At 47.6% G+C, this 21,946-nt stretch overlaps 1 protein-coding gene across 2 annotated transcripts in view; it reads left to right on the forward strand.

Moving 5' to 3' along the window:
* Window positions 1–10,322: 10,322 nt before the first annotated feature.
* USP43 (ubiquitin specific peptidase 43) overlaps window positions 10,323–21,946 on the forward strand; it is a 91,442-nt gene continuing 79,818 nt past the window's right edge. For both annotated transcript variants that reach the window (XM_081184445.1, XM_081184446.1), the window contains exon 1: window positions 10,323–11,279. In XM_081184445.1, coding sequence (XP_081040571.1) covers window positions 10,671–11,279 — 609 coding nt within the window. In that variant the 5' untranslated portion in view covers window positions 10,323–10,670. The remainder of the gene's footprint in view (window positions 11,280–21,946) is intronic.

The following is a 21,946-nucleotide window of genomic DNA, read 5'->3' on the forward strand; positions in this document are numbered from 1 at the left end:
GATTTTCTTAAGAATGGATAGGTTTGATCTTCTTGCAGTCCATGGCACTCTCAAGAGTCTCCTCCAGCACCATAATTCAAAAGCATCAGTTCTTCGGCGATCAGCTTTCTTTATGGTCCAGCTCTCACTTCCATACATCACTACTGGGAAAACCATAGCTTTAACTATACGGACCTTTGTTGGCAAGGTGATGTCTCTGCTTTTTAAAATGCTGTCTAGGTTTGTCATTGCTTTTCTCCCAAGAAGCAGGCATCTTAATTTTGTGACTGCTGTCACCATCTGCAGTGATCATGGAGCCCAAGAAAGTAAAATCTCATAGGCAAAAGCTCCACACCATAGACGTAGCCAGGATTTTTGTTAGGGGGGCAAAACCTCAGTTCGCTACATATTTTTATTGATTTTTTGGGGGCAGCTGCCCCTCCTTGCACCCCCTGGTTATGCCCATGCTCTACACTGAACATCAACAGTACCCTGTGGCTCCACCTGTATGAGTTCCCAGCTTCATCCTGTGCTATTCCTTGATCCTTTGTATTTCAAGAGCTGGCAAGGCTAGAATGGGATTGTTTAATGACCTGCAGACATAGAGGTATGTAGGGCAAAGACACTGTCCTTCTGTGTGTATGTGCAACTCCCCCTCCCATTCCTTGCAATCAAAGACATTCAGGTGTAGCAAATAAGGTGTAGCATAGATTTATATGTGCCTTGCTTTAAACTGCATCTGCCTGGCAAGGCAACTCGGTTTCGTTGGGGTATTTTTAATCCCTCTTCCTTCACTCCCCACTTGCTTATCTTCAAAGTATCAGCCTTATTCTCCTCAAACCAGAATGCAGTTGACGTTCTATGGTGGTTCTGCCTGGTCCCCGTGGATTTCCTCTGCGGGTGGTTGATTTGACACAGGCAGCTTCTTTCCTACGTCATGATGGAAGATAGCTTCTTTTCAACTAAAATGCTCTTTTGTAACAATTCCCAATTGAATGGCATTTTTCTTCTGAATCTCGGCAAAGATCAAGATGCAGAAAGTTAATTATCTAAGAAGAAATACATTTTCAAAGGTAATAGAATTTGGATTTCTTTCTTTCTTTTCCCCTTGCAGAAAAAAAAAAATCCCCACACAGATAAGATGCGGGAGGACTGTTTCAGTGCATTGACTTTTATGACATAATCCTGTAATCATTTCCATGGAATCCATTGCTAATCTCTGCCACTGGATACTTAGTTAATTTATTTACATCTTTAGCTTGCCTAGTACCAGAGGCATGAATCAGTAAGCAATATATTTTAAAACATATGAAATTGTCACATTAAAATGAAACAGATCAAGATTAAACATTGTCAAGTCTCTCCCCCCCCCCCCCGCAGGATCTGGTGCCTTTATCAGCTATGTGTGTGAGAAGCGAAGATTCTGCATGCAGATTTCTCCTCATTCAACTGGTTTAATACCACAGAAATCCCACCAGAAAAAAGAGTCAGCAGCAACTCTTCTTAATTTCCTTCCTAAACCAGCATTAAGCACTGACACCAAACACCAGTGTGTGTAAAAGGTCTTACAGCAAAAGCTGTGGATTGGGTTGCCTGACAGGTGCCCAAACTGCACCTTTGACATGCTCCTTTACCTGACAGGAGGTTGCCATATCTGATGAGGGATGTGTTTGAAAGTGCAGCTGAGAGTGGCTATTGCTGGCCTGATCCATGCTTAAAAGCTCTGCTCAGGCGGGAGAAGTGAGGGTTTCTGTTATGTGTGTATTGTCCCCACCCCTGTCTTAAAGTTTTCGGAAGATGCTTAGGCTCTGGCCTCTCTCTCTATGGCATAGCTGTCAACTTTTCCCTTTTTTAAGGGAAATTCCATTATTCCGAATAGGATTCCTCGCAAGAAAAGGGAAAAGTTGACATCTATGCTCTATGCGCCAGATTTTGGCAGGGGAGGGACAGACACCAGGAATGCCTTTGTGTGTCTGCCATGTTGATAGTCACAAGGATTCTTTCAGGAGGGAGCATGACCTGTCAGACTGTACAGAGGGATCAGATTATGCCTTTCGGCACCATGGATGATACTGCAGTATCATTTTAGCAACCAGAAAAATGACGGCGAAAATGCCCCATTCTTCACTGCAAGAAGCACAAACAATGAAAATAGCCAGAAATGGCAGCTGGCTAATTTTCTTCCTGGTTTTAAATCACACTATGTACATCAGGGATGGGGAAGCTCAGGCCTGGTACAGTAGTTGAATTTGACCCTCAAGGCCTCTCTATATGCCCTTTCAAATGCTTCCCAGGCCAGTATTTTTGCCTGGCTGGAATGTGGCCTTGAATTCTGGCAACGCCTCTTGCTTGTCTGGCTGGTAGTCAGAGAGAAGTGTGTGTGTAGAAACTAGTCTACTGTACAAAAGCTAAAAATTACATTTATTGCTCTACCCACCTTTGGCTCTGGTACGTGGGCCCTGGAAGACTGCCCAGAATGAGAGAATGAAGCCCTCAGGCTGAAAAAGGTTTCTTCACCCCTGACACACTTGAACTTATTTTTCCAGCTCCGTGTGCTAGGAGATGATGACAAAAGCCAGGAATTCCATTTGGACAATGGAAGCCTGCTGCCCAGTCCAAAAAAGTCTGGTGTCTGGTAAGAGTTTTGGGTTTGGATGTGGAGGACCTTGGCTCAAAGGGAGAGAAAACCAAGTGCTCTAGGCAGGCATGAGTCACAGCGCCTCCCTGATTCTAGAAGCAACTGCTGCTCGGGGCATCTCCTGTTTTGACGGGAAACTACAATGGCCCCACTTCTCACCCCCCCAGGGTTGTTATGGGAACGAACATAGTAAGGAATGTGCATTATTAACTGACAAACAAGCACAACAACAACAATTATACAGCAGTGGATAATAACAGTAGAAAGAATAATACTACAGCACCACAACGATAATAATCACAGGCAGTGGCATATTTGTTACTCAAGGAAGTTTGAACCTCTTTGGTGGCATTTTAGGATTACCTCTGTGACTAATTGCCACTTTAGATCCTGGAGAGTCTTCTGCAGGGGGCTTGCCTAAGCAGCCTACCAGGGGTCTTTTAACTCAGCTTCTGGGAAATCTTAGTTTGAATTATGATGTGGACACCATATATTATGTAGCCATCAGCATGCATCACGAGACCTTGAGTTTTGTAAGTTGTGCAAACAGCCCCAAGCCAGCACATTGTATAATGATGTTCCCAAGGCCTTTTTTATGACACCCAGGATCACTGAATGTTTTTTCCTAGACCAGAGTTGACCTAAGTTCTATCAATCAGCCGGAAACATTCCTAAAACATCAATCGTGCAGCAGGGCAGTGTCTTAAGAGGGCGAGTACAGGGTGTCTGCAGGACACCCTCATTATAGTAAACAGTAAGGTAGTCTCATTAAATGGTGAGTTAAACAGCAGCAAACAAAATATTTCTCTGCTTGGGAATTAAGCCAGATCCTAAGCAGTCCTCCATTAATCTCTTGTGCTGACCACCTCTTGTTAAGCTAGACCCTGAAAAACACCAGGTGAGCCTAACAGCATTTTAAGAGTCTAAGTAAGCCTCATCCTTCGATCTTTCCCTGACGTTTCCTTAACGATGGCAGTAGCTGGCTCTCTCCATCTTTCTTTCACAACTTTTGCGCCCCATTAACTATTACTTTCTGCATTATAATTGAACATCCACATGATGTAAAAGTCACTTCTTGAAAACTAGTGGAACACAGAACATGTTTAGTGTTCAAATCTGTGCTATTTGATTTCAGACCACCAATTTGCCCAGAAAATTAACCCAGAAAATTGTGGGAATAAAGTGATGAAATTTGGATATACAGTGGTTGTTTTGTTGTTTAGTCGTTTAGTCGTGTCCGACTCTTTGTGACCCCATGTACCAGAGCACGCCAGGCACTCCTGTCTTCCACTGCCTCCCGCAGTTTGGTCAGACTCATGTTTGTGGCTTCAAGAACACTGTCCAACCATCTCGTCCTCTGTCGTCCCCTTCTCCTTGTGCCCTCAATCTTTCCCAACATCAGGGTCTTTTCCAGGGAGTCTTCTCTTCTCATGAGGTGGCCAAAGTACTGGAGCCTCAGCTTCATGAGTGACCACTCAGGACTGATTTCCTTAAGAATGGATGTGTTTGATCTTCTTGCAGTCCATGGGACTCTCAAGAGTCTCCTCCAGCACCGTAATTCAAAAGCATCAATTCTTCGGCGATCAGCCTTCTTTATGGTCCAGCTCTCACTTCCATACATCACTACTGGGAAAACCATGGCTTTAACTATACGGACCTTTGTTGGCAACCTTTGTCTCTGCTTTTTAAGATGCTGTCTAGGTTTGCCATCGCCTTTCTCCCAAGGAGCAGGCACCTTTTAATTTCGTGACTGCTGTCACCATCTGCAGTGATCATGGAGCCCAAGAAAGTAAAATCTCTCACTGCCTCCATTTCTTCCCCTTCTATTTGCCAGGAGGTGATGGGCCCAGTGGTACCTCAGGTTAAGTACTTAATATGTTCTGGAGGTCCGTTCTTAACCTGAAACTGTTCTTAACCTGAAGCACCACTTTAGCTAATGGGGACTCCCGCTGCCGCCACGGGATTTCTGTTCTCATCCTGAAGCAAAGTTCTTAACCCGAGGTACTATTTCTGGGTTAGCAGAGTCTGTAACCTGAAGTGTATTGTAACCTGAAGCGTATGTAACCTGAGGTACCACTGTACCAGTATATAGTTCTTTCCTGCTGTTTTTTGTGGGGGAATCATGGGGAAACAGAAACACACATGCGCAGAGAGGGTGGGGAAGTAGCATCATTGTCTGATGATGTTCACTGTGTCACACCATGCCCACTGGTATGGATGAAATTTATTGTGGCATGCCAATATCATCACTCAAAAAGGCACAGTTCCATAATGCAACAGGTTACTGCAGTGTGACTGGAGCATTAGAAAACAGGGCAGGATGATAGAATTGTAGAGTTGCAAGGAATATGAAAACAATTATAATCAAGAAAACAAACACACTATTCCACATGTCTGAATGCACCTTTAATCTGGCTGCAAGATTAGGCCCTAGAACAGCTATATTTGACAGGTACGCTGACTGACCTATTTGTTAGGGGAAGGATTGATTGAAGAGAGGCGCTGGCTCCATGCCCAGAGAGAATCTCTTCTCCTCACAGCATTGCTACAATAAGGATGACATGCCTATTATGGAAGGTGGCCTCTTCCGCCTTTCTAAGCTGCACAACCTGACTCAAATCAGTGTGCTACATTATGGTCTGTAGCTTCTAACTATAAAGTTAGAAGAGGGACTCTGTCCATCTGAGAGACATCAGCATTTCCCTGACAACCAGATCCAGGTTGCCATGCTTCTGCTCTGCTTCTCCCTCTCACTCACACACCTGTCAGTCACTCTGCGCCTGACTTGACAGCAAAGAAACCCAGTGCCTCCGAGCAGCCTGGAGCTGACACCAGGTAACAAGCTCTTCTCTGAGGCCTGACCTTGTGCCCAAGCTAGTGATGAGGCTGCCTGGGTCTCATGCAGAACAGGCACCGAGTCATATAGGCCAGACTTGATACCTGCTATGAACGTTTTATCTCTCTAGCTCACTGGGAGCTTAGAAGACCAAAGCGGGAAGAAAGCTTGCTTTTACTGGTGAACGATATAAAGCCTAATGTGTGCTACTGTGACATTGCTAGAATGCTTAAGATTACATGCTATTTCTCCCCCCCCCAATTCTGCTGTTGAAAGACAATGGGTAGCTTAGCAATGCAGAGATGTGCTTGGTTTCTGTGCAACTTTTGCTCTTGCACCAGAATTCCAGTTGGTTATCATTTGAGACTTTCTTATGCCCCTGTTTTTCAGTTCGGCGACTACGCTAAAAATATTCTGGGTCACTAGTTGGGAGGTTTTCCCCCTATGCTTTTAAAAACTGCCATTGCTATTGCTTGTGCTGTGAAAATCACAAAAGCCAATGTTTTTCCTCTAAAGCGACAAAGCCACAGAAGACTGCATGTGTCACACCTCATCTTGTTCCTTGGCTTGTTTCTCCCCCCATCTTCCTCCCCACCTGCTCCATATGGAAGGTGGCTGGCTGGAGGGAGCTGTGGAGAAGCTGACCTGGTTGGGGTCATTCTCTTCTTGCTGGTTCCCTGGGTCAAGTACTGGCAAGTAAACAAAGATCAAGACTCATGACCAATAAATGGCCACAGGACTATATAGGGGCAGGAACTGGTAATGATAGGAAGAAGGTGGAAGCTGAGTAAAGGCCACCTAGTCTCCTTCTGGTTTCTTCAGCTCCTTTTGGGAGATCGCCTATTCTCTGCAACCATAAAGAATAGAAACACCAACTTTTCTTTGGAAGACGGTTGGGGAACTGAGGGCCAAATGTGCTCCGCCAGGACTCTGTCTGGCTCTTCAAACTCTCCCCAGGCCACACCTTTCACCACATCTGCTTAGCACCCTCCTTGGGTGTTTTTGCCTCGCTAAAACATGATCATGCATCTTGTTTGCCAGATGGACGAGAGAGGAGTGTGAAAGGTCACGTTTGTTGCTCTGACCACTTTTGCTTTTGGACACACCCACCAAAAGGTTGCCTGGGAGGAAAAGTGGTCCCCGGGCTGAAAAATGTTCCCCAGCCCTGCCTTAGAATAAAACAGAAGCTTTCTCAGAGCTCTTCAGAAATGACCTGCTTCAAAGATCCCCCCCCCTCGCATTTTGCAATGTAATGGGACAAAGCATTTTTTGGAGACATTGTGACTTGCCCAAAGCAGAGCTGGGATTTGATTTCTGCCTCACCTCCAATATTTATATCAAACACTCTTATTTGATGGTCGCTCTAATTGACAGAGCAATATATTGCTAATGGAACACATCTGTGCTGGTGAGAACGATGCTGCCTTTTTTATCCACGCACATTGACCAGACCACTTCCGGCAAGGGAGAGAGAGAGAGGCTGTCAAAGGCAAGCAGGGGCTTTGTCCATCTACAGCATGGATGTTCTTGATATGCTGCTGCCAAGTGATGCTCTGCTCTGAGATGAGGTAAGGCTTCTTCCCTTTGGCCCTGTAAAGCCATACTAAGGGGTTCTGCCCTTGAGTTGAGGACTTGGCTTTTTGCAAATGTGAAGGGATAGCAGCTGGAGCTGGAAGTGCAAAGGCTGAATGCCTTCCTTCTACTGCCACCGGATTTTATGTCTGTTGTAAAAGTTCCAGAGGACGGTCAGCATGCAAGTTTCCAATGAAAGTGAATGGGGGTGGGGGAAACTGGACTGGGGCCAGTCTTTGCTATATCCATTAAGCAAAGTGTCATTAGGTTCTGGTAAAGCAGCAGATTAAAATAAGAATAATGGGGTGATGATGGTGCTTCATAGAACATGGCCTCTTGTATACCACGCAGAAACAGGGCAATTTGCATAAGCTAATAGGTGTGCATGTGAATACAAAAATTTAGAAATGCTTCTTACAATAGACTGTGACCAAGTGACCTGGATCTGTCTCTGCTCAATCTGCTGCCCAGGTGCTCACTGTTGACCAGCAACTTCAAGGCCCTCCTTGCTCCCCCTTTTTAGGGTTCCTTTTCCAGCTTGCGGCCAGGCAGCCCTTTCAAACAGAGGGCTTCTCCTCTGTAATTTACCTACATAGGTTTGCTTTTACCTTTGCTGAAAGTGTTGGGGCTGTCCACTCCTTTTGGGGCCGTTTTTCTTTTCATTTAATACAAGCAGTGCAAGAAGAAATGGAAGGTGAAAGCCAACACAAGCTGTTCCTAATACAGGAAGGTATCAATAGGAGCAGGAAACCGTCAGCTGTATCTGTGTGTCAGGAGTAGGAGTCAGGTGTAGGTCAGCGGTAAAAAACATGGTGTCAGCGAAGTTAACTTTTTATTCAAAGAAACCGAAACAGTGCAGGCCTAGTAGTAGTAGTAGTAGAAGAAGAAGTTTGGATTTGATATCCCACTTTATCACTACCCTAAGGAGTCTCAAAGCGGCTAACAGTCTCCTTTCCTTCCCTCCCCCACAACAAACACTCTGTGAGGTGAGTGAGGCTGAGAGACTTCAAAGAAGTGTCTGGCCCAAGGTCACCCAGCAGCTGCATGTGGAGAAGCGGGAAAGCGAACCCGGTTCACCAGATTACGAGTCAATTGCTCTTAACCCAACAACTTTTCCCAGTAGGTCTTGCCCTGATGAGGCAGTTGTGAGGACTGTAGGTCCCTGCCTTCCCGCAGCTGCCTAAGTTGCCTCCTTTCCTTTCTGCTCATTTCAGAAGACCTTGCAGAAGAGGAACTATTGATGGATTTTGCACTAGATTGTGAAAGGGATCCATGGTACTGCAGCCATGGATATTGTGTGGAGCCACTGTCTAGTTTATTTCTTATAACTATTGGTTTCTTCAGGTCACACAGTTTGTGTGCCTGGCCACACAGTTTGGGAATGAATGACCACACTATAGTATTCCCATTGCCTAACTGCTTAGGAATTAACCTTCCTCCAGTTTTCAGCCCTAGATCATCCCCTTCCCCAACAAATTCACATAATGTTCAAGGTCCTCTTGAATTCTTAAAGAACTCAAGGGGAACTGAGAGATCCTGGTTTTCAAAGTGAGATTGTCTGTCTCTAAGGAGGATCCATAAGGGCAGTTTCCCAACTTAAAAAGTGATCTTGTTTACAGTGCAGGACTCAAGAGGCAAGTCCAGTTGAGTTCAGTAAGACTTCTAGCCACCTTAAAACACTCTCGTGCATCCCCATCTTATGAACAATATAACTTGTGTTCATATGGAAGGACTTCAAGCCCTCAGCAGCCAAAGTTTTCAAACATAATTGGCTTAAGAGCTGAAGCCAGCTCAGCCCTCACTGATCATAGGGATGGAGCTAATGGGGACAGTGATGGCAAGCAACTGCTGCACCCTAATCTGTGCAGGCAAATTGGCCCTTATCACAGATGGTTTATGTTTTATGCAGGTGATGACTAGCAAAGTAGTTGTTTGACTACTGCGTGCCCATCTTGCAACTTAACCAACCAACATTTAATGGGTTACTAATGTGGATGAACTACTAACATACATTATGCCTGACCTGTGTGGCAATTAGACACACATCCTTGCCGTATGCTGAACTAATCCATGTAACCTATATCTCCAAATGAAGTTCTTACTGAGCTGAGCAGTTCTCCTATCAGGAATCAGCACAACAAGCCTGTGTTGTAGGCCAATGTCCCCATCAGGCAAATAATGGCCAAGGCTGGTAGTGGCTTTCCTAAGGCATCCTATGACTTCATGGCAGAGGTGCGGCTTGAACTGAAAACTGCATGGATTCACTGACATTGCTATCCCCATATGTCTACTACTTGTGTGCATTTTCTAATCTACAGGGTGAGTCATATGTGTAAAGGATTCATGGGGGTTGCCTGAAATCCTTGTGTGCACTAACCCGTTGCCTGTATGCAGCTGCTACCACCCACAGACTTATTTCTGGCATACTCTTGTAAAACACCAGCTCTTCCACCCGCGGAGCAGTGTAATATTTGAAGCAGGGGAGCTCACAGGGGTGGAGCTAGCATGCTTACTTTTTAAAGAATGCCCACATCAATATCACCCCAGCTCTTCTGTGGTGGGGCAACATTGGCATGGGAACTGATCCCCACTAACTCCTCTCACAAGGTCTGCCAACCTGGTCCTAATGGAGCAGTGCGGGATACATGGATCTGGTAGGAAATGGCCTTTCACATGCCCTTCTCCTTTATGAATGGACTCGTACCACCATAACCCTGTGCACAGTCATTGGGACCAGTAGGATCACTCTGCACCTGTGAGTTTGTGGTGGTGTGCAAAAACACAGACCTGCTCTGTCTCCAGTTGGCAATGATGGCCGTAGGGTAGGAACCACAAACCCGAGGCTACGGTAGGGTACCGGTATGTTGTCGTTGGAATGTTGACATCTTTCCTAAGCTGGAAAGAGATGCCCACCTCCACCTGGCACAGGCGAAGGTGGCGAGGCTGGCTTCTCCAGGATTCCCGGTGGCCCACGGCCGCACGCTGCCGCAAGCTAGCTCGCTCTCCCCGCCTCCCTAGCCGCTCCAGTCATCTGTGGAGCACCTGAGCAAAGGAGGAAGAGGGACGAGCCAGGCTGCAGGTAGTGCCGCCGCCGCCACTACACTCGCTGGCAACACCTGCCTCCCTTCCCCACCCAGCCTGCCTGGTCCAGGCGATCCTGCTCCGTGCGCCTGTCGGGCTCCAGCAGACGCCGCTTCTTAGCGGCAGCAGAAGCAGCAGCAGCAGTAAAACCTCGCCTGCGAGAACCGCCGCCTCCCCGCTGTTGAACCAGGCGGGCGGGCGAGCTCCCAGCAGAGGGAGGCGCTTGGCGCCGCACCTCCAAACTCAGCGCGCGCGATCCACCCCCTCCGCCGAGTTTACTTCCCCTGTTCCCCAGGCTCTGGCGATCCGCGGGCGGCGACCCGAGGAGGCGGGGAAAGCGCCGTGCCTTGGGCGCAGGGGCGCAGCAAGATGCCCGCCTGCCCCCGGCCATGAGCCCGGCCCGCTCGCCTTCCCCGCCTCTCTGCCCTGCCCAGCCGGCGAGCGCGGAGGGAGGGCGGAGAGGCTCGGAGCGCGCAGGTAGCCGACGACAACAACAACCGGGAGAAGAAGGCAGCAAGCGCCGGCAGCGGCGGTGGAGCGGGTGGCCGTAGCCTCCTGGCGCCGATGGGCGAGCAAGAGGCGGGCGAGAAGCCCGGGCCCGGCGCGCCCGGCCCCCCGGACGGGGTGGCCGGCGGAGAGCGCCCTCACGCCGGGGCCGGGCGGCGACGCCGAGGAGCCGTGCGCGCCCTGAGCAGGCTGGCGCGGCGCCTCTTGCAAACTTTGCGCGGCGCCCGGCAGCAGCAGCAGCAGGCGCGGCGGCGAGAAGGCGCCGAGCCCGAGGACGACGAGGGCGGCTTCAAGCGCCCGCCCGGGCCCGAGCGCGAGAGAGGCCAAGCCAGCGGCGGGGGCGGCGGCAGCGGCGGTAGCGCCCGGCTGTCGTGGGGCGCGCAGAGTCCCCTGCCGGCGGCCGTTCCCGGGGACCCCAGGCCGCTCACGCCGGGCGCGCAGGGGCTGAAGAACCACGGCAACACGTGCTTCCTGAACGCCGTGGTGCAGTGCCTGAGCCACACCGAGCTGCTGGCTGCCTTCCTCCTGCTAGCGCTGCCCGACCAGCAAGGGCCACCCGGACCTGGAGCCGGAGCCGCCTCCGGGGAAGTCACCCAGCACTTGGCGGCGCTCGTACGCGCGCTCTGGACCCTCGAGTATACGCCGCAGCTCTCCGCGGACTTCAAGGTAGGGGGCGCACTTTTGCGCGGGATCTGCCCCTCTCTCCGGGGGGCCACGGGAAAGAGGCTCCGCGTCTAACGCCGGAGTCCTTCTCAGCCACCTGTAGGCAGTCTTCGACGCTGCCTATTCCCCCCCCCCATCCCCAGTGTGACCTGCTGCTCCGGATCTGGCTCCGGCGAGCGCCGTTGAGCGGTCTGACCTCAACTCTGCCAGGCGCTGCGGGGACGCTGGACTGCTCACAGGTGGATTGCTAACCGTCACGCAGCTTCTGCACTTCGAGATGTGCTCCTTGGTGGCAAACGGCTCCACTGGGCAGAGTTAGAAGGATTCCTTCACTCTCTCTCTCTCTCTCTCTCTCTCTCTCTCTCTCTCACTCACACTCTTCTCTCTTTCTTTTTTCTCCAGCCACCTGTTTAGTCACACCGCACGCTTTAAAGCAAGCTACTGTGCTGCAGGCGGATTTGGCAATGGGGCCAGGTTGACTGCCTAAGCAGGTGGAGGAGTTGGAGGGCATTGCTAACAGATGGGTACGTGGTGCCACATCAGGGATTTTTAAAAAGAAAAACAGAAGTGGGAGAATAAAATGCTCTTTTGTGTTTTTTTATGAGGAATTTCTAGATTGTTTGTGATCTCACCCTGCTCCAAGTTCATACTTCCAGCAGCCTGAGCTCTTCCTGTTCTATGTAAGCATAGTGTTTGCTGGTGTTGTGACAACTTGGTCAGGTCCTTGCCCATAGCCAGAGATGGGGAAAATGCTACTTTTTATCTTGAGGATTTTTAATTTAATAAATAAATTTCTGGGAGGGTAGTAAGAGAAACATTTGTGTGTCTGATAGAGCCTTTCATAAAGAATCTCACTCCTGCTTGGCTCCACCAGACACACAAATGCTTCCATTATCACCCTCCCAGAACCTCTCCCCCCCCCTTTAAAAAAAACCTCATTCCCTTTCTCTTTTTTCTGGGCAAAGGCGCTGGAGGTAGGGATGTGCTGGAGAGGGTTTTGCTTGCAAACGTTGCACACCTGGGAAGCTCTCCTGAAGTCTGTGGTGCTGCTGAACATTTGTACATTGCTCAGCATTTGTGAGCTGTGCTTTGAAGTTGGAAATGAAATACTCATTACTAAGCAATTGCTGTAGGACTGCCTCCCTTTCTCCTCCTCTTCCTGAAACCCCATTTTTCTATCGTGAGGGCCATGAAGCTGAATGGGTCACCCTAACTGGGTGTCTCCACTGCTGGAAGTTCAGAACTGTTCTGGCGAGCGTTCTGGGTTTCCCACCCAACCAGTTTGTTGTGATCCCCCAGCTAGGTTCACAGCACTTTGGGAACAGTCAGGCATGATACTCTACACTATGTCAGCACTGCCTGCTTGCCTTTAGGTGGGTTCACACTCTATGGGGTGAGGAGCAATTAATCTGGGGAAGCAGACTTGGTTCTAGAACTGCTTAGAAACACCAGCTGGTGTTTCTAAGTCCACAATTTCCTGCCTGCCACAGGGCATGGTTGCCTGTATATCAACCCCAATCTGACTGGCAAGAAATAATAACGACAATAACAGCAATACTATATTGTCATTTATATGCCACCCATCTGTCTGAGTTGCCCCAGCCACTCTGGGTGGCTTCCAACAAATTAAAACATCAAACACAGTAAAAGATCAAACATTAAAAACTTCCCTATTCCAGGCTGCCCTCAAGATGTCTTCTAAACATCAGATAGTTGTTTATTTCCTTGACATCTGATGTAAAGGCATTCCACAGGGTGGGCATGGCAATGAGGGTACCGCCAGAAGGTCCTTGGAGCTGGATCTCGGTGTCTGGACTGAATAATGGGGGTGGAGATGGTATGCAGGGGTGAAGCATTTATTTTTGGGTGGGTGGGAGTCCCAGGTGTTGCTTGCAAGTGGACTTCCACCCATCTCCTAATCAAGTGATTCACAGACGATTCAGCCACTTCATTAGGGGGCTGAGCATGGTCCAGTGTGCTGAGCCAGTGATTTGCCCTGGTGGCTTGTTTAAATGCCTGTAGTTTACTGAAGAAAAGACAGATGAGTGTGCACTGTGGAGGGTTTGAGTAGCAATAGTGAAAGATAGGCCTCTCTTCCATGGGTGGAAGGGAGAGGAATTGCCATTGGAATTTTTTGTTTTGTTTTGAGAATGCCTTCCCTAGAATAGTGGACCTAGGGAGCTAGGATCAGGAGGTTCTGTGCGGTTGAGGGATTCTGATTTATTTTTGTTGTTTTGAAGCTGCTATCTGGTTACTTTTGTTGACAGATTGTATTTCTTCAGAGGTGAGCCTTTTCTCCTTCTCTGATGCTCACATTTGGCTGCTGGCTGTCAGAGGCTTCTTTGAAGCAAATGCCTGAGCTGTAGCTTTGGCAAATCTTGTGTTACTAATTCAGCTCCTTGACAGTCCTGCTGATACTAGAGTGGAGTGTGTGTGTGTGTGTGTGTGTGTGTGTGTGTGTGTGTTTCTTTCCCTGTTGATGCAGCAAGCCACTGTCAAAGGTGAAATTGTTTCAGCGTCATCTGGTTATTATTATTTTTATACCATGCACAGGGTCTGTATGCTAAGAAGGAACCCCAGGTGGATACTGAATTATAGGCGAGGCTTCTGAATCTTTCAGCACTTTGCATTTTGTGGCGGTTTCTGGAAACATAGATTTCAAATTCCATTTGGAGAAAATTCTCAGAGTGGAATGTGAAACAAAAATGTCTCAACACTGAACCTTAAAATGTGGCATGCGGTGGTATAAGGAAGGGGCTAGATTCAGCCCCTGATTCAGCCCCTGAAGATGATGACATACTCTCACCTTCAGACGTACGGCATTTACAAATTAATCATACTGAAGTTCATTTAAAATTCCTGTTTTATGTTGGATGCAAAAAAGGTTTGGGTAAGGAGAATGGTGGTGGAAAGACGATGTGCTGGGCAATGTTGGGTGGTGGGTTTGAGCCCCACATTGGGCAAAATATTCCTGCATTGCAAGGCTTTAGACTAGCTGACCCTCACGGTCCTTTCCAATTCTACAATTCTGTGGTTCCGTGGAAAGAAGCTGGGGCAGCCACGTCCTCACTCAATGATGGCAGCATCAAGATAGTTGCTTACTTATGGTACATCTTGAATGTGCCATCATAGCTCTAACACCACAAAACCCCCCAAAAACCCCAGTAAGGCACACTTTTGTGGTGCCTCAAATGCATCACTGTGGTGTCTGTTCACACACACGTATCAATGGGCCTTCTCAGTGGTGACTCCACACAGTGGCGTAGCGTGGGGGGGGTGCAGGGGGGGCCGGCCGCACCGGGCGCAACATCTGGGGGGGGCGCTCGCACTCGCAGCTCTCTGCCCCTACCTAAATCCACGAGTTAGGGGGCGCAAATTACTTGCCTTGCCCCGGGTGCTGACAACCCACGCTACGCCACTGACTCCACACTAACGGAATGCTCTCCCCAGGGAGGCACCCTAGTTCCATCATCACATATCTTTGTGCACCAGGCCAAAACATTAATTTTCTACCAGGCCTTTGGCTTTTAATTATCTGTGGCCTCCTTCGAGTGTGTGTGTGTGTGTTTAACTCTTCCTTTTAAAAATATAAATGAGTTTTGGATTTTACTCTGTCTCAGTTTTATGCTATTTACTTTTCTTGTTGTAAGTTGCTTTGAGTTACTTTTTGCAAAAAAAAAGTGTCTAGTAAGTTTAAATAATAAAGATAAAATGTTAATAACAGTAATTTTCAATAAGGCTATGATTTATGTTTGTTTGTTTATTTATAATGTTGTGAAAACCAATACTTTTTTTTGAAAAATAATAATAATAAAGATAAAATGTTTAGTAATCAAACAGTGTTACTAGACAGAGCATGCGGGTCTACAGTTTGCAGATGCTCTCCATACTTTCAAAAGGAGAACTTCTCAAGTTCCTCCTTATGTCATCAACATCTGTACAAAGCATAGTAGTGGAGATGCAAATTTCTAAAACTAGTTGATTCTCCATATTGTTTTCCCTGCACTCTTGTTACAAGTTGGTAGCATCATGCCACTCAGGCTGCTGGAGGAAATTTGAATTCTCTGTGAAAAGCTGTGAGCTTCCTGTTTGTAACTACAGTCAATCATCATGATACCTTTGAAATATCAGGTATTTCTTGGGCACACATACCTGACACTCTAATAGTCCCTGGTGAGGCAGGTATCATGTTGCCTCAGATTCTCAGTATAGCCCTTTAGGGCAGGTATCTTCAATTTTTGGCCTTGCAAAAGCTGTTGGACTATATTTAGTTCACATCCTCCCTGACCATTAGCCATTCTGCCCAGGGCTAAAGTTCGAGTCCAACATCACCTGGATGGCCACAGGTTCTCCACCTTTGCTTTTAACCTAAGCTTGACAAATGGGCCATAGGTTGTGGAATTGGCAATGCTTTTGAATGGTTGTAGAGAGTGGCTTGGGATGTGGAACTTGAAACATGGCATGATCGTTCATATCTCACCTCTGCCATGACTTTACCAGGGGCTCTGAGTGCAGCATCTGCGATATGGTGATGACTTACCTGAGATTATCAAGGACAAAAGTGTCAGTATCTCCTGTTGATGACAACAGGTGGTGGGGATGATGATTGGTTTGCTCTGTTGAACAGACATGGGTTTTTTGTGTGATGAAGGCTGCCATGCTCTGCAATATTATTATGGTTGTACACTACCCTAGTCTCCATCTGTACATGATTCCAGGTGCTTACCCAGGGTTTGTGTTTCCTTTCAAAATGAGGGCAGTGGAGACTGTGGTGTCTTTCTGATATATAGTTTTTTTACAACCTGAGCCTATGATGGAGGGGTTCACAGCATTAGCACCTTAAGAGGGCCTTGCTCCCCCTGAAGCTGTGGCCTTGGATTCAAACAGATATCAAACATTGCTCTGTCTCTCTCAGTTCCTAGTTTGATTCTTTGCTTCTAACCCTCATCACTCCAGCTCTCTGCTCTCAACTCTGGCTTTGTCCTTCTAACTATCTGCGGGCTGAGGGAGGGGCCCCACCTATTTGCCATCTCACACAGAGCCCTTTTCCTTTGTTCCCCTTAATGGCCCATCACCCAGGCTATCGCCTTTTCAGGAAGCTAGCCTGACTGATCTTTTAACACTTGCTGGATCCAGGGGTTAGGAGGGTCTTGGGCATACAGCCTATTCCCCCTCCTCCAAATCATAACATTATTATCATTTTACTTGGGGAGGGAGTGACTTCCATCGAACACAGTAGGGCTTTCTTTTGTTTAAGCCTCCATAGGCTCCTTTTACAATTGCTGACACACACACACACACACACACACACATTTGTGACTGGATCGTCACAGATCTAGCTAACATTGCAGAAATAAATAAGAACTTCCACATTGCCCAGTGTCACCTCACATGCAGGTTTTCCTTGGCATCAGCCCACGCATTCATCTGCCAGCCTTTGAGAATTGGGTAATCAAAATGATGTATATATGTTCGTGAGCCAATTCTACTCCCTGCTGGCTGTCAGTCTGGGAACCCACCAGCTTCTCATATATGCCAGGCGGACGTGGCTTCTCTTACTTGAATGGGAGCTGGGAACCAAGCCGTGCAGAGGGAGGATTTCCCCTGAGGGGCCTGGTATAAAATGGGAACATAAAACTTAGGACCTCCAGACAACACTTCACTTTTCTGAAATGTACCAGCCAGACATACTTTATGTGGTATTTTTTAGCTGAGGGTTTGAGTTTGGGGGATTAAAATTGGATCGCCATCTCCAAAAGCTGAAAGAAGAACGCCCTTGTTCAACCTCAGTCCATGTATGACAGTTGTAGCTGCTGGTGGGTGGGAAGGCACTTTAGCGCGTACACACCCTCTGTTTATTTATTGTGAGGCTGAGTAGTGATGTGTTTGTGACGGGCTCTGTTTCTAGGAAACAGCAAGGCAAAGGACTCCGGGAAGGAGACTGTGCAGGGAAAAGACGGCGAGCGTAGAGAGTCCTGTTGAGAAAATTCCTCTTGTGCCGGTGCCATCACAGGCAATTTTCGCATTCCCGCAGAACAGAATCTGCCCTTTTCCAGTTCCACTTGAGTCTGCCTAGCACACTTCTGGTTTACAAAAGGACTTGGGAGTGTAGGGGCCTCATTGAGTCTCTCTCACAAATCCCCCTGTTGTCTGGTCAGTTGGGAACCGATTGCTACAAGGAGCCTCTTTGGTAACCTTACCCTGGGAACACCCGAGAAGATCTTTTTCCATTCAGCTCTGTTCCTGATGATCAGGTGGAGAGGAGGGAGGCTTCAGGCTGCTGGCAGACAGGCAGGGGACCTCTGGCTGCTTGGATTGAACTGGGTTGCTCCTGTAGCAGCCTTTTTAAACATCCAAGCGCAGATGCTGAGTTTGAAGCCCTCTTCAGTATCCAGTGCTCTCATTCTGCAGCAGCATTTTTAACCTCAGGGCATTTCAAGAGTGAGAGCGGAATCTTTATCCATCACCTCTGCTGCTCTTGAGCCGCCCTAGATCATCCCTGGGCCACTTTGCACTTTCCACATAAGTTTGCCTCAGCTATGCTTAGTCCCCATGATACAGTAGAAGTGGGTGGGGTGCAGCTCCAGGACTTACAGTGGTACCTCGGGTTACATATGCTTCAGGTTACAGACTCTGTTAACCCAGAAATAGTACCTCGGGTTAAGAACTTTGCTTCAGGATGAGAAGAGAAATCGCGTGGAGGCGGCAGCAGGAGGCCCCATTAGTTAAAGTGGTACCTCAGGTTAAGAACAGTCTCAGGCTAAGAACGGACCTCCAGAACGAATTAAGTTCTTAACCCAAGGTACCACTGTACTTTCTTTTCAGAATAGGAACTATGAAATCATCAGCCAGAGATCCTCTGGGCTACCTGGGTGCAGAACATCCCAATTTATCCCTATGAGGTAGGCTAGGCTCAGATGGTGATTGAGGTCCAACTACGGTCACACACTGAATTTCATGGCCGATCAGAGCTATGAAGCCAGATGGACTCCTCAGCCCAAATGCTAACCTGGTGGGAGGGGACCTTTTTTGGCCCAGAAGGCCAGATCTTTCTCTGTCCTCACCCCTGTGGGTGAACATTGACAGATGGGCAGTGCCTTCAACCTTGCTTTCTGCAGGGTTCACCTGAGAGATCGGGTTCCTCACAGGGAACTCAGCTGCACAGCTGACCCAGCTGCGTCTCTTCCTGGCCGATACCTGATGTCACATATGATGTCAGGTGGTGGGACAGGTGGGCATGGTTTGTGGATCACCCTTTGCTAACTGATCATTCTATGACTATCAGCTGATCCTAACAGACTGAGTAATGCGGTGTGTACTGTCACTCTTTGGGTGTGTACACAGCTGTCTTCATTTTTGGACTCTCCTGGAGAACAAGGCTATAGACTCTTCTTAGGGGTGCAGCTGTGGAGGCCATCACAACAAACTCCTGCCATTCAAAATTTACAACTACACCACTGCTTAGACTGAGAAGCCCACATTCCAATTGTGCATTCCACTGTGCTGCATGAGTAAAAAAGGTAAAAGACCCCTGATAGTTAAGTCCAGTTTCGAATGACTGTGGGGTTGCAGCACTCATCTCGCTTTACTGGCCGAGGGAGCTGGCATTTGTCTGCAGACAGTTTTTCCGGGTCATGTGGCCAGCATGACTAAGCTGCTTCTGGCGCAGCGGAACAGCAAAACCAGAGCAGTGCATGGAAACACCGTTTACCTTCCCACCGGAGCAGTACCTATTTATCTACTTGCACTTTGATGTGCTTTCGAACTGCTAGGTTGGCAGGAGCAGGGACCGAGCGATAGGAGCTCACCCCATTGCAGGGATTGAACCGCCAACCTTCTGATCGGCAAGCCCTAGGTTCAGTGGTTTAGACCACAGCACCACCCACGTCCCCTGTATGAGTACCAGAAGGTTAATCCAGTACTGTTTCTTTAAAAAAAAAAAAAAGTTTAAAGAGCAACAAGGGTAAACACATCCTATGTATACTCTGCAGTTTCAGGAGTGTTTTGAAAAAAATAGCACAGCTTCCTGGCTGTGCAGCCTCCTGTTGAGAACCCAATACCCCTGGGGGGCAAAAATACCCCTCCATCATTGCCAGAGTGCAGGTTCTGGAATAATCCTTGAAAGGGCTAACTATCACTTTCTGCCCCACTGCTACTTTGTGGAAATATGTCCTTTCGAAGATCTGCTTTTCTTTACAAAACCCAGCTACCAGGGCAATATATTTATATCCCACCTTTCTAGTTTATTTAATAAACAGTGCAGGTGCCAGGCACACGGTTTTGGAAAAGGTATCCTACCAACAAGGCACACAACTTAAAAGTCCCTGTCTCCAGCAGCTTCCCACCTAAGCTCCATTGGTGGAGATACCTGGAGTAGTATTTCTGACGATGATTACAATGGGTGGGCTAGTTTCAGTGGGATAAGGTAGTCGGGTAACATGTGGTTTGCTCCTCAGAAAGTAGAGTTATTGGGGCCAGAAGGATTTAAGACCTGATTCTCACAGGCCTTCATTGGTAAATGGAGACAAATGAGCAATACTTTTCTTGGGTTTCTGAAATGCTGTTCCCACATTTGAATAATAATTTGCCTGTGGGTGTTAGGAACCTCTGTTCTCATTCTCAGGTATTGTGAGGTGAGGGACATGAAAATAAGGGTTGTGTAGATGATCTTCTCTCCCTCAGCTCCAAACTGTGTGGAGCCATTCCCCTTCTTTCAGTGGCTTCTGTGAATAGTTGGTGAATCCTGTCTGGCCTACTCTGTCCTGTGCTGAAAATGGTACATGTTGTCATAGCAATTCAGCTGGGACAATCAGACAGGGCTAGAGGAATGGCTGGCTCTTCCTTGCTCAGCCCAGAAGCCTGCCAGTTTGGTCTGGTCTGAGATGGTTTGGCTCATGTTTATTTATTGCCCATGTTTCTGCTGAGCCCGTGCCAGTAATATCATACTTTTCATCGCAATTCTGCCACTACCACACCACTGACCTTCCTTTTCATTCTTCAGCACATACTTGATCAGTAATAAATGAGGTGTGTGGGGGAATTAAACAAAGCCCACAGCAGGCATTCAGATCCCAGACTTCAAGAGATGAAAGCAACAGTCCTTTTCAACTCATTTCGGAAATCGGTTAACCAGGAGTACCTGAATTTGAGGCTGTTTACTCCCACGCACGAACATGACTAAAACCCACATTCCCTCACTTAAGTCACAGGGATATAAGAGCAGCTGAAAGGAATGGTTCCTATACAGTGACAAAGAGAAGCTTATGCCTTAATAAAATGGTTAGCCTTTAAGGGGCCACAAAACTCTTCTAGTGTTTATGCTGCAGTAGACTAACACAATTATCTTTCTGGGAATTGCTAATGTGAGTTGCCACTCACCATTTGTTCTACAGTTATATATTCATGAGTTGGAAATGCAATGTATAGTGTTCTGCATAATTTTGGTATTCTCTTGACACAAGCATAGGCAGTTTGGGTGTGTTATTGTCTCCAGAATGTTGGCCTTCAGCTGGGGAACCAGGACCCACTTCTTCAGGGATAAGGAATCAAGCCTTCCAGGCCCCTCTTATCTGGCCATTGGGACTCTTCCCAGGTCACATACCCCCCACCCCACCCCAACGTTGTTATTTCCTAGAGTGCATTTGCCTGGCTTGAATGTGTTCTTGAATTGTAGACATGCTTCCTGTTTGCCAGTAAGGAGGTGTGTGTGAGAGAGGAAGAGAGAAAGAGAGAGAGAAAGAAAGAGGGTGTCTGTGCGTCACCAGTTGAGTGGGGATTGGAACCCTGGTCTGCCAGGTCCAACCATTACACCATTGCATCTGCCAACATTCCTTCTTCCAGATGTCCAGAAAATCATTGATAGAAAGTCTTTAGGCTGGAAGCTTTTGAGTGTGTGTGTAGTGCCTACTTTAGAGCAGTACTTTTGCCAGAATTCAACAATTAAGGTTGCATAAATTTTCTTTGGAGAAACAGTTTTATTTCCCGCCCCCCCCTTCCAGCTCAGATTGAAACACTTCAGCCGCTCACCGTTTGGCCATGCCCACATTGAATTAGCAGTCAGCTTTCATCAGCCACATCTCCATACTGCCCCTTCAGAGATTGAGAAAACCAGTCACCTATCTTGATGAAGGGGAATTTAACCCCCTTCATTCTATCTGAAAGTGGGATGGAGACAAAATGGTGATGGAATAACCAGATGTGCTTAATTTGACTTCTACATTTCTTGCCTTTCTTAATGTGGGGGTGGGGGGAACTGCCCTAGGTTAATATCTGCATCTCAGGTAGGGGCAGTGCTTTTTTCCCTGGGGGTACACATACCCCTAAACATTTTGTGAATCTAAGTTTGGCCTCATTGAGGGGCAGTATTTCAATATGAGTAGGAAAATGAAAGTACCCCTAAACATTTTTTAAGAAAAAAAAGCACTGGGTAGGGGCACAGGTATAGGAAGAGTTCAAAAAGTTGGCAAGCCTAAGTTTTTTAAAAAGCCCAGACACTTCACCACCAGAAATTTCTCATAAAAATAATTTCGGCGGGCGCCATCCCTTTCCCCTGCCTCCTGTTTTCCCAAATTAAATGTTAATTTGCACAGACACAGTAGCCTCTGCGTGTAGCACGAAGCAGAGTAACTGACCTGCCTTTTTGTGGGTTGTGCAGCGCAGCAATTTCTGGT

This window comes from Podarcis bocagei (genome assembly GCF_964188305.1).
Source record: "Podarcis bocagei genome assembly, chromosome: 2".
Classification (NCBI taxonomy): domain Eukaryota; kingdom Metazoa; phylum Chordata; class Lepidosauria; order Squamata; family Lacertidae; genus Podarcis; species Podarcis bocagei.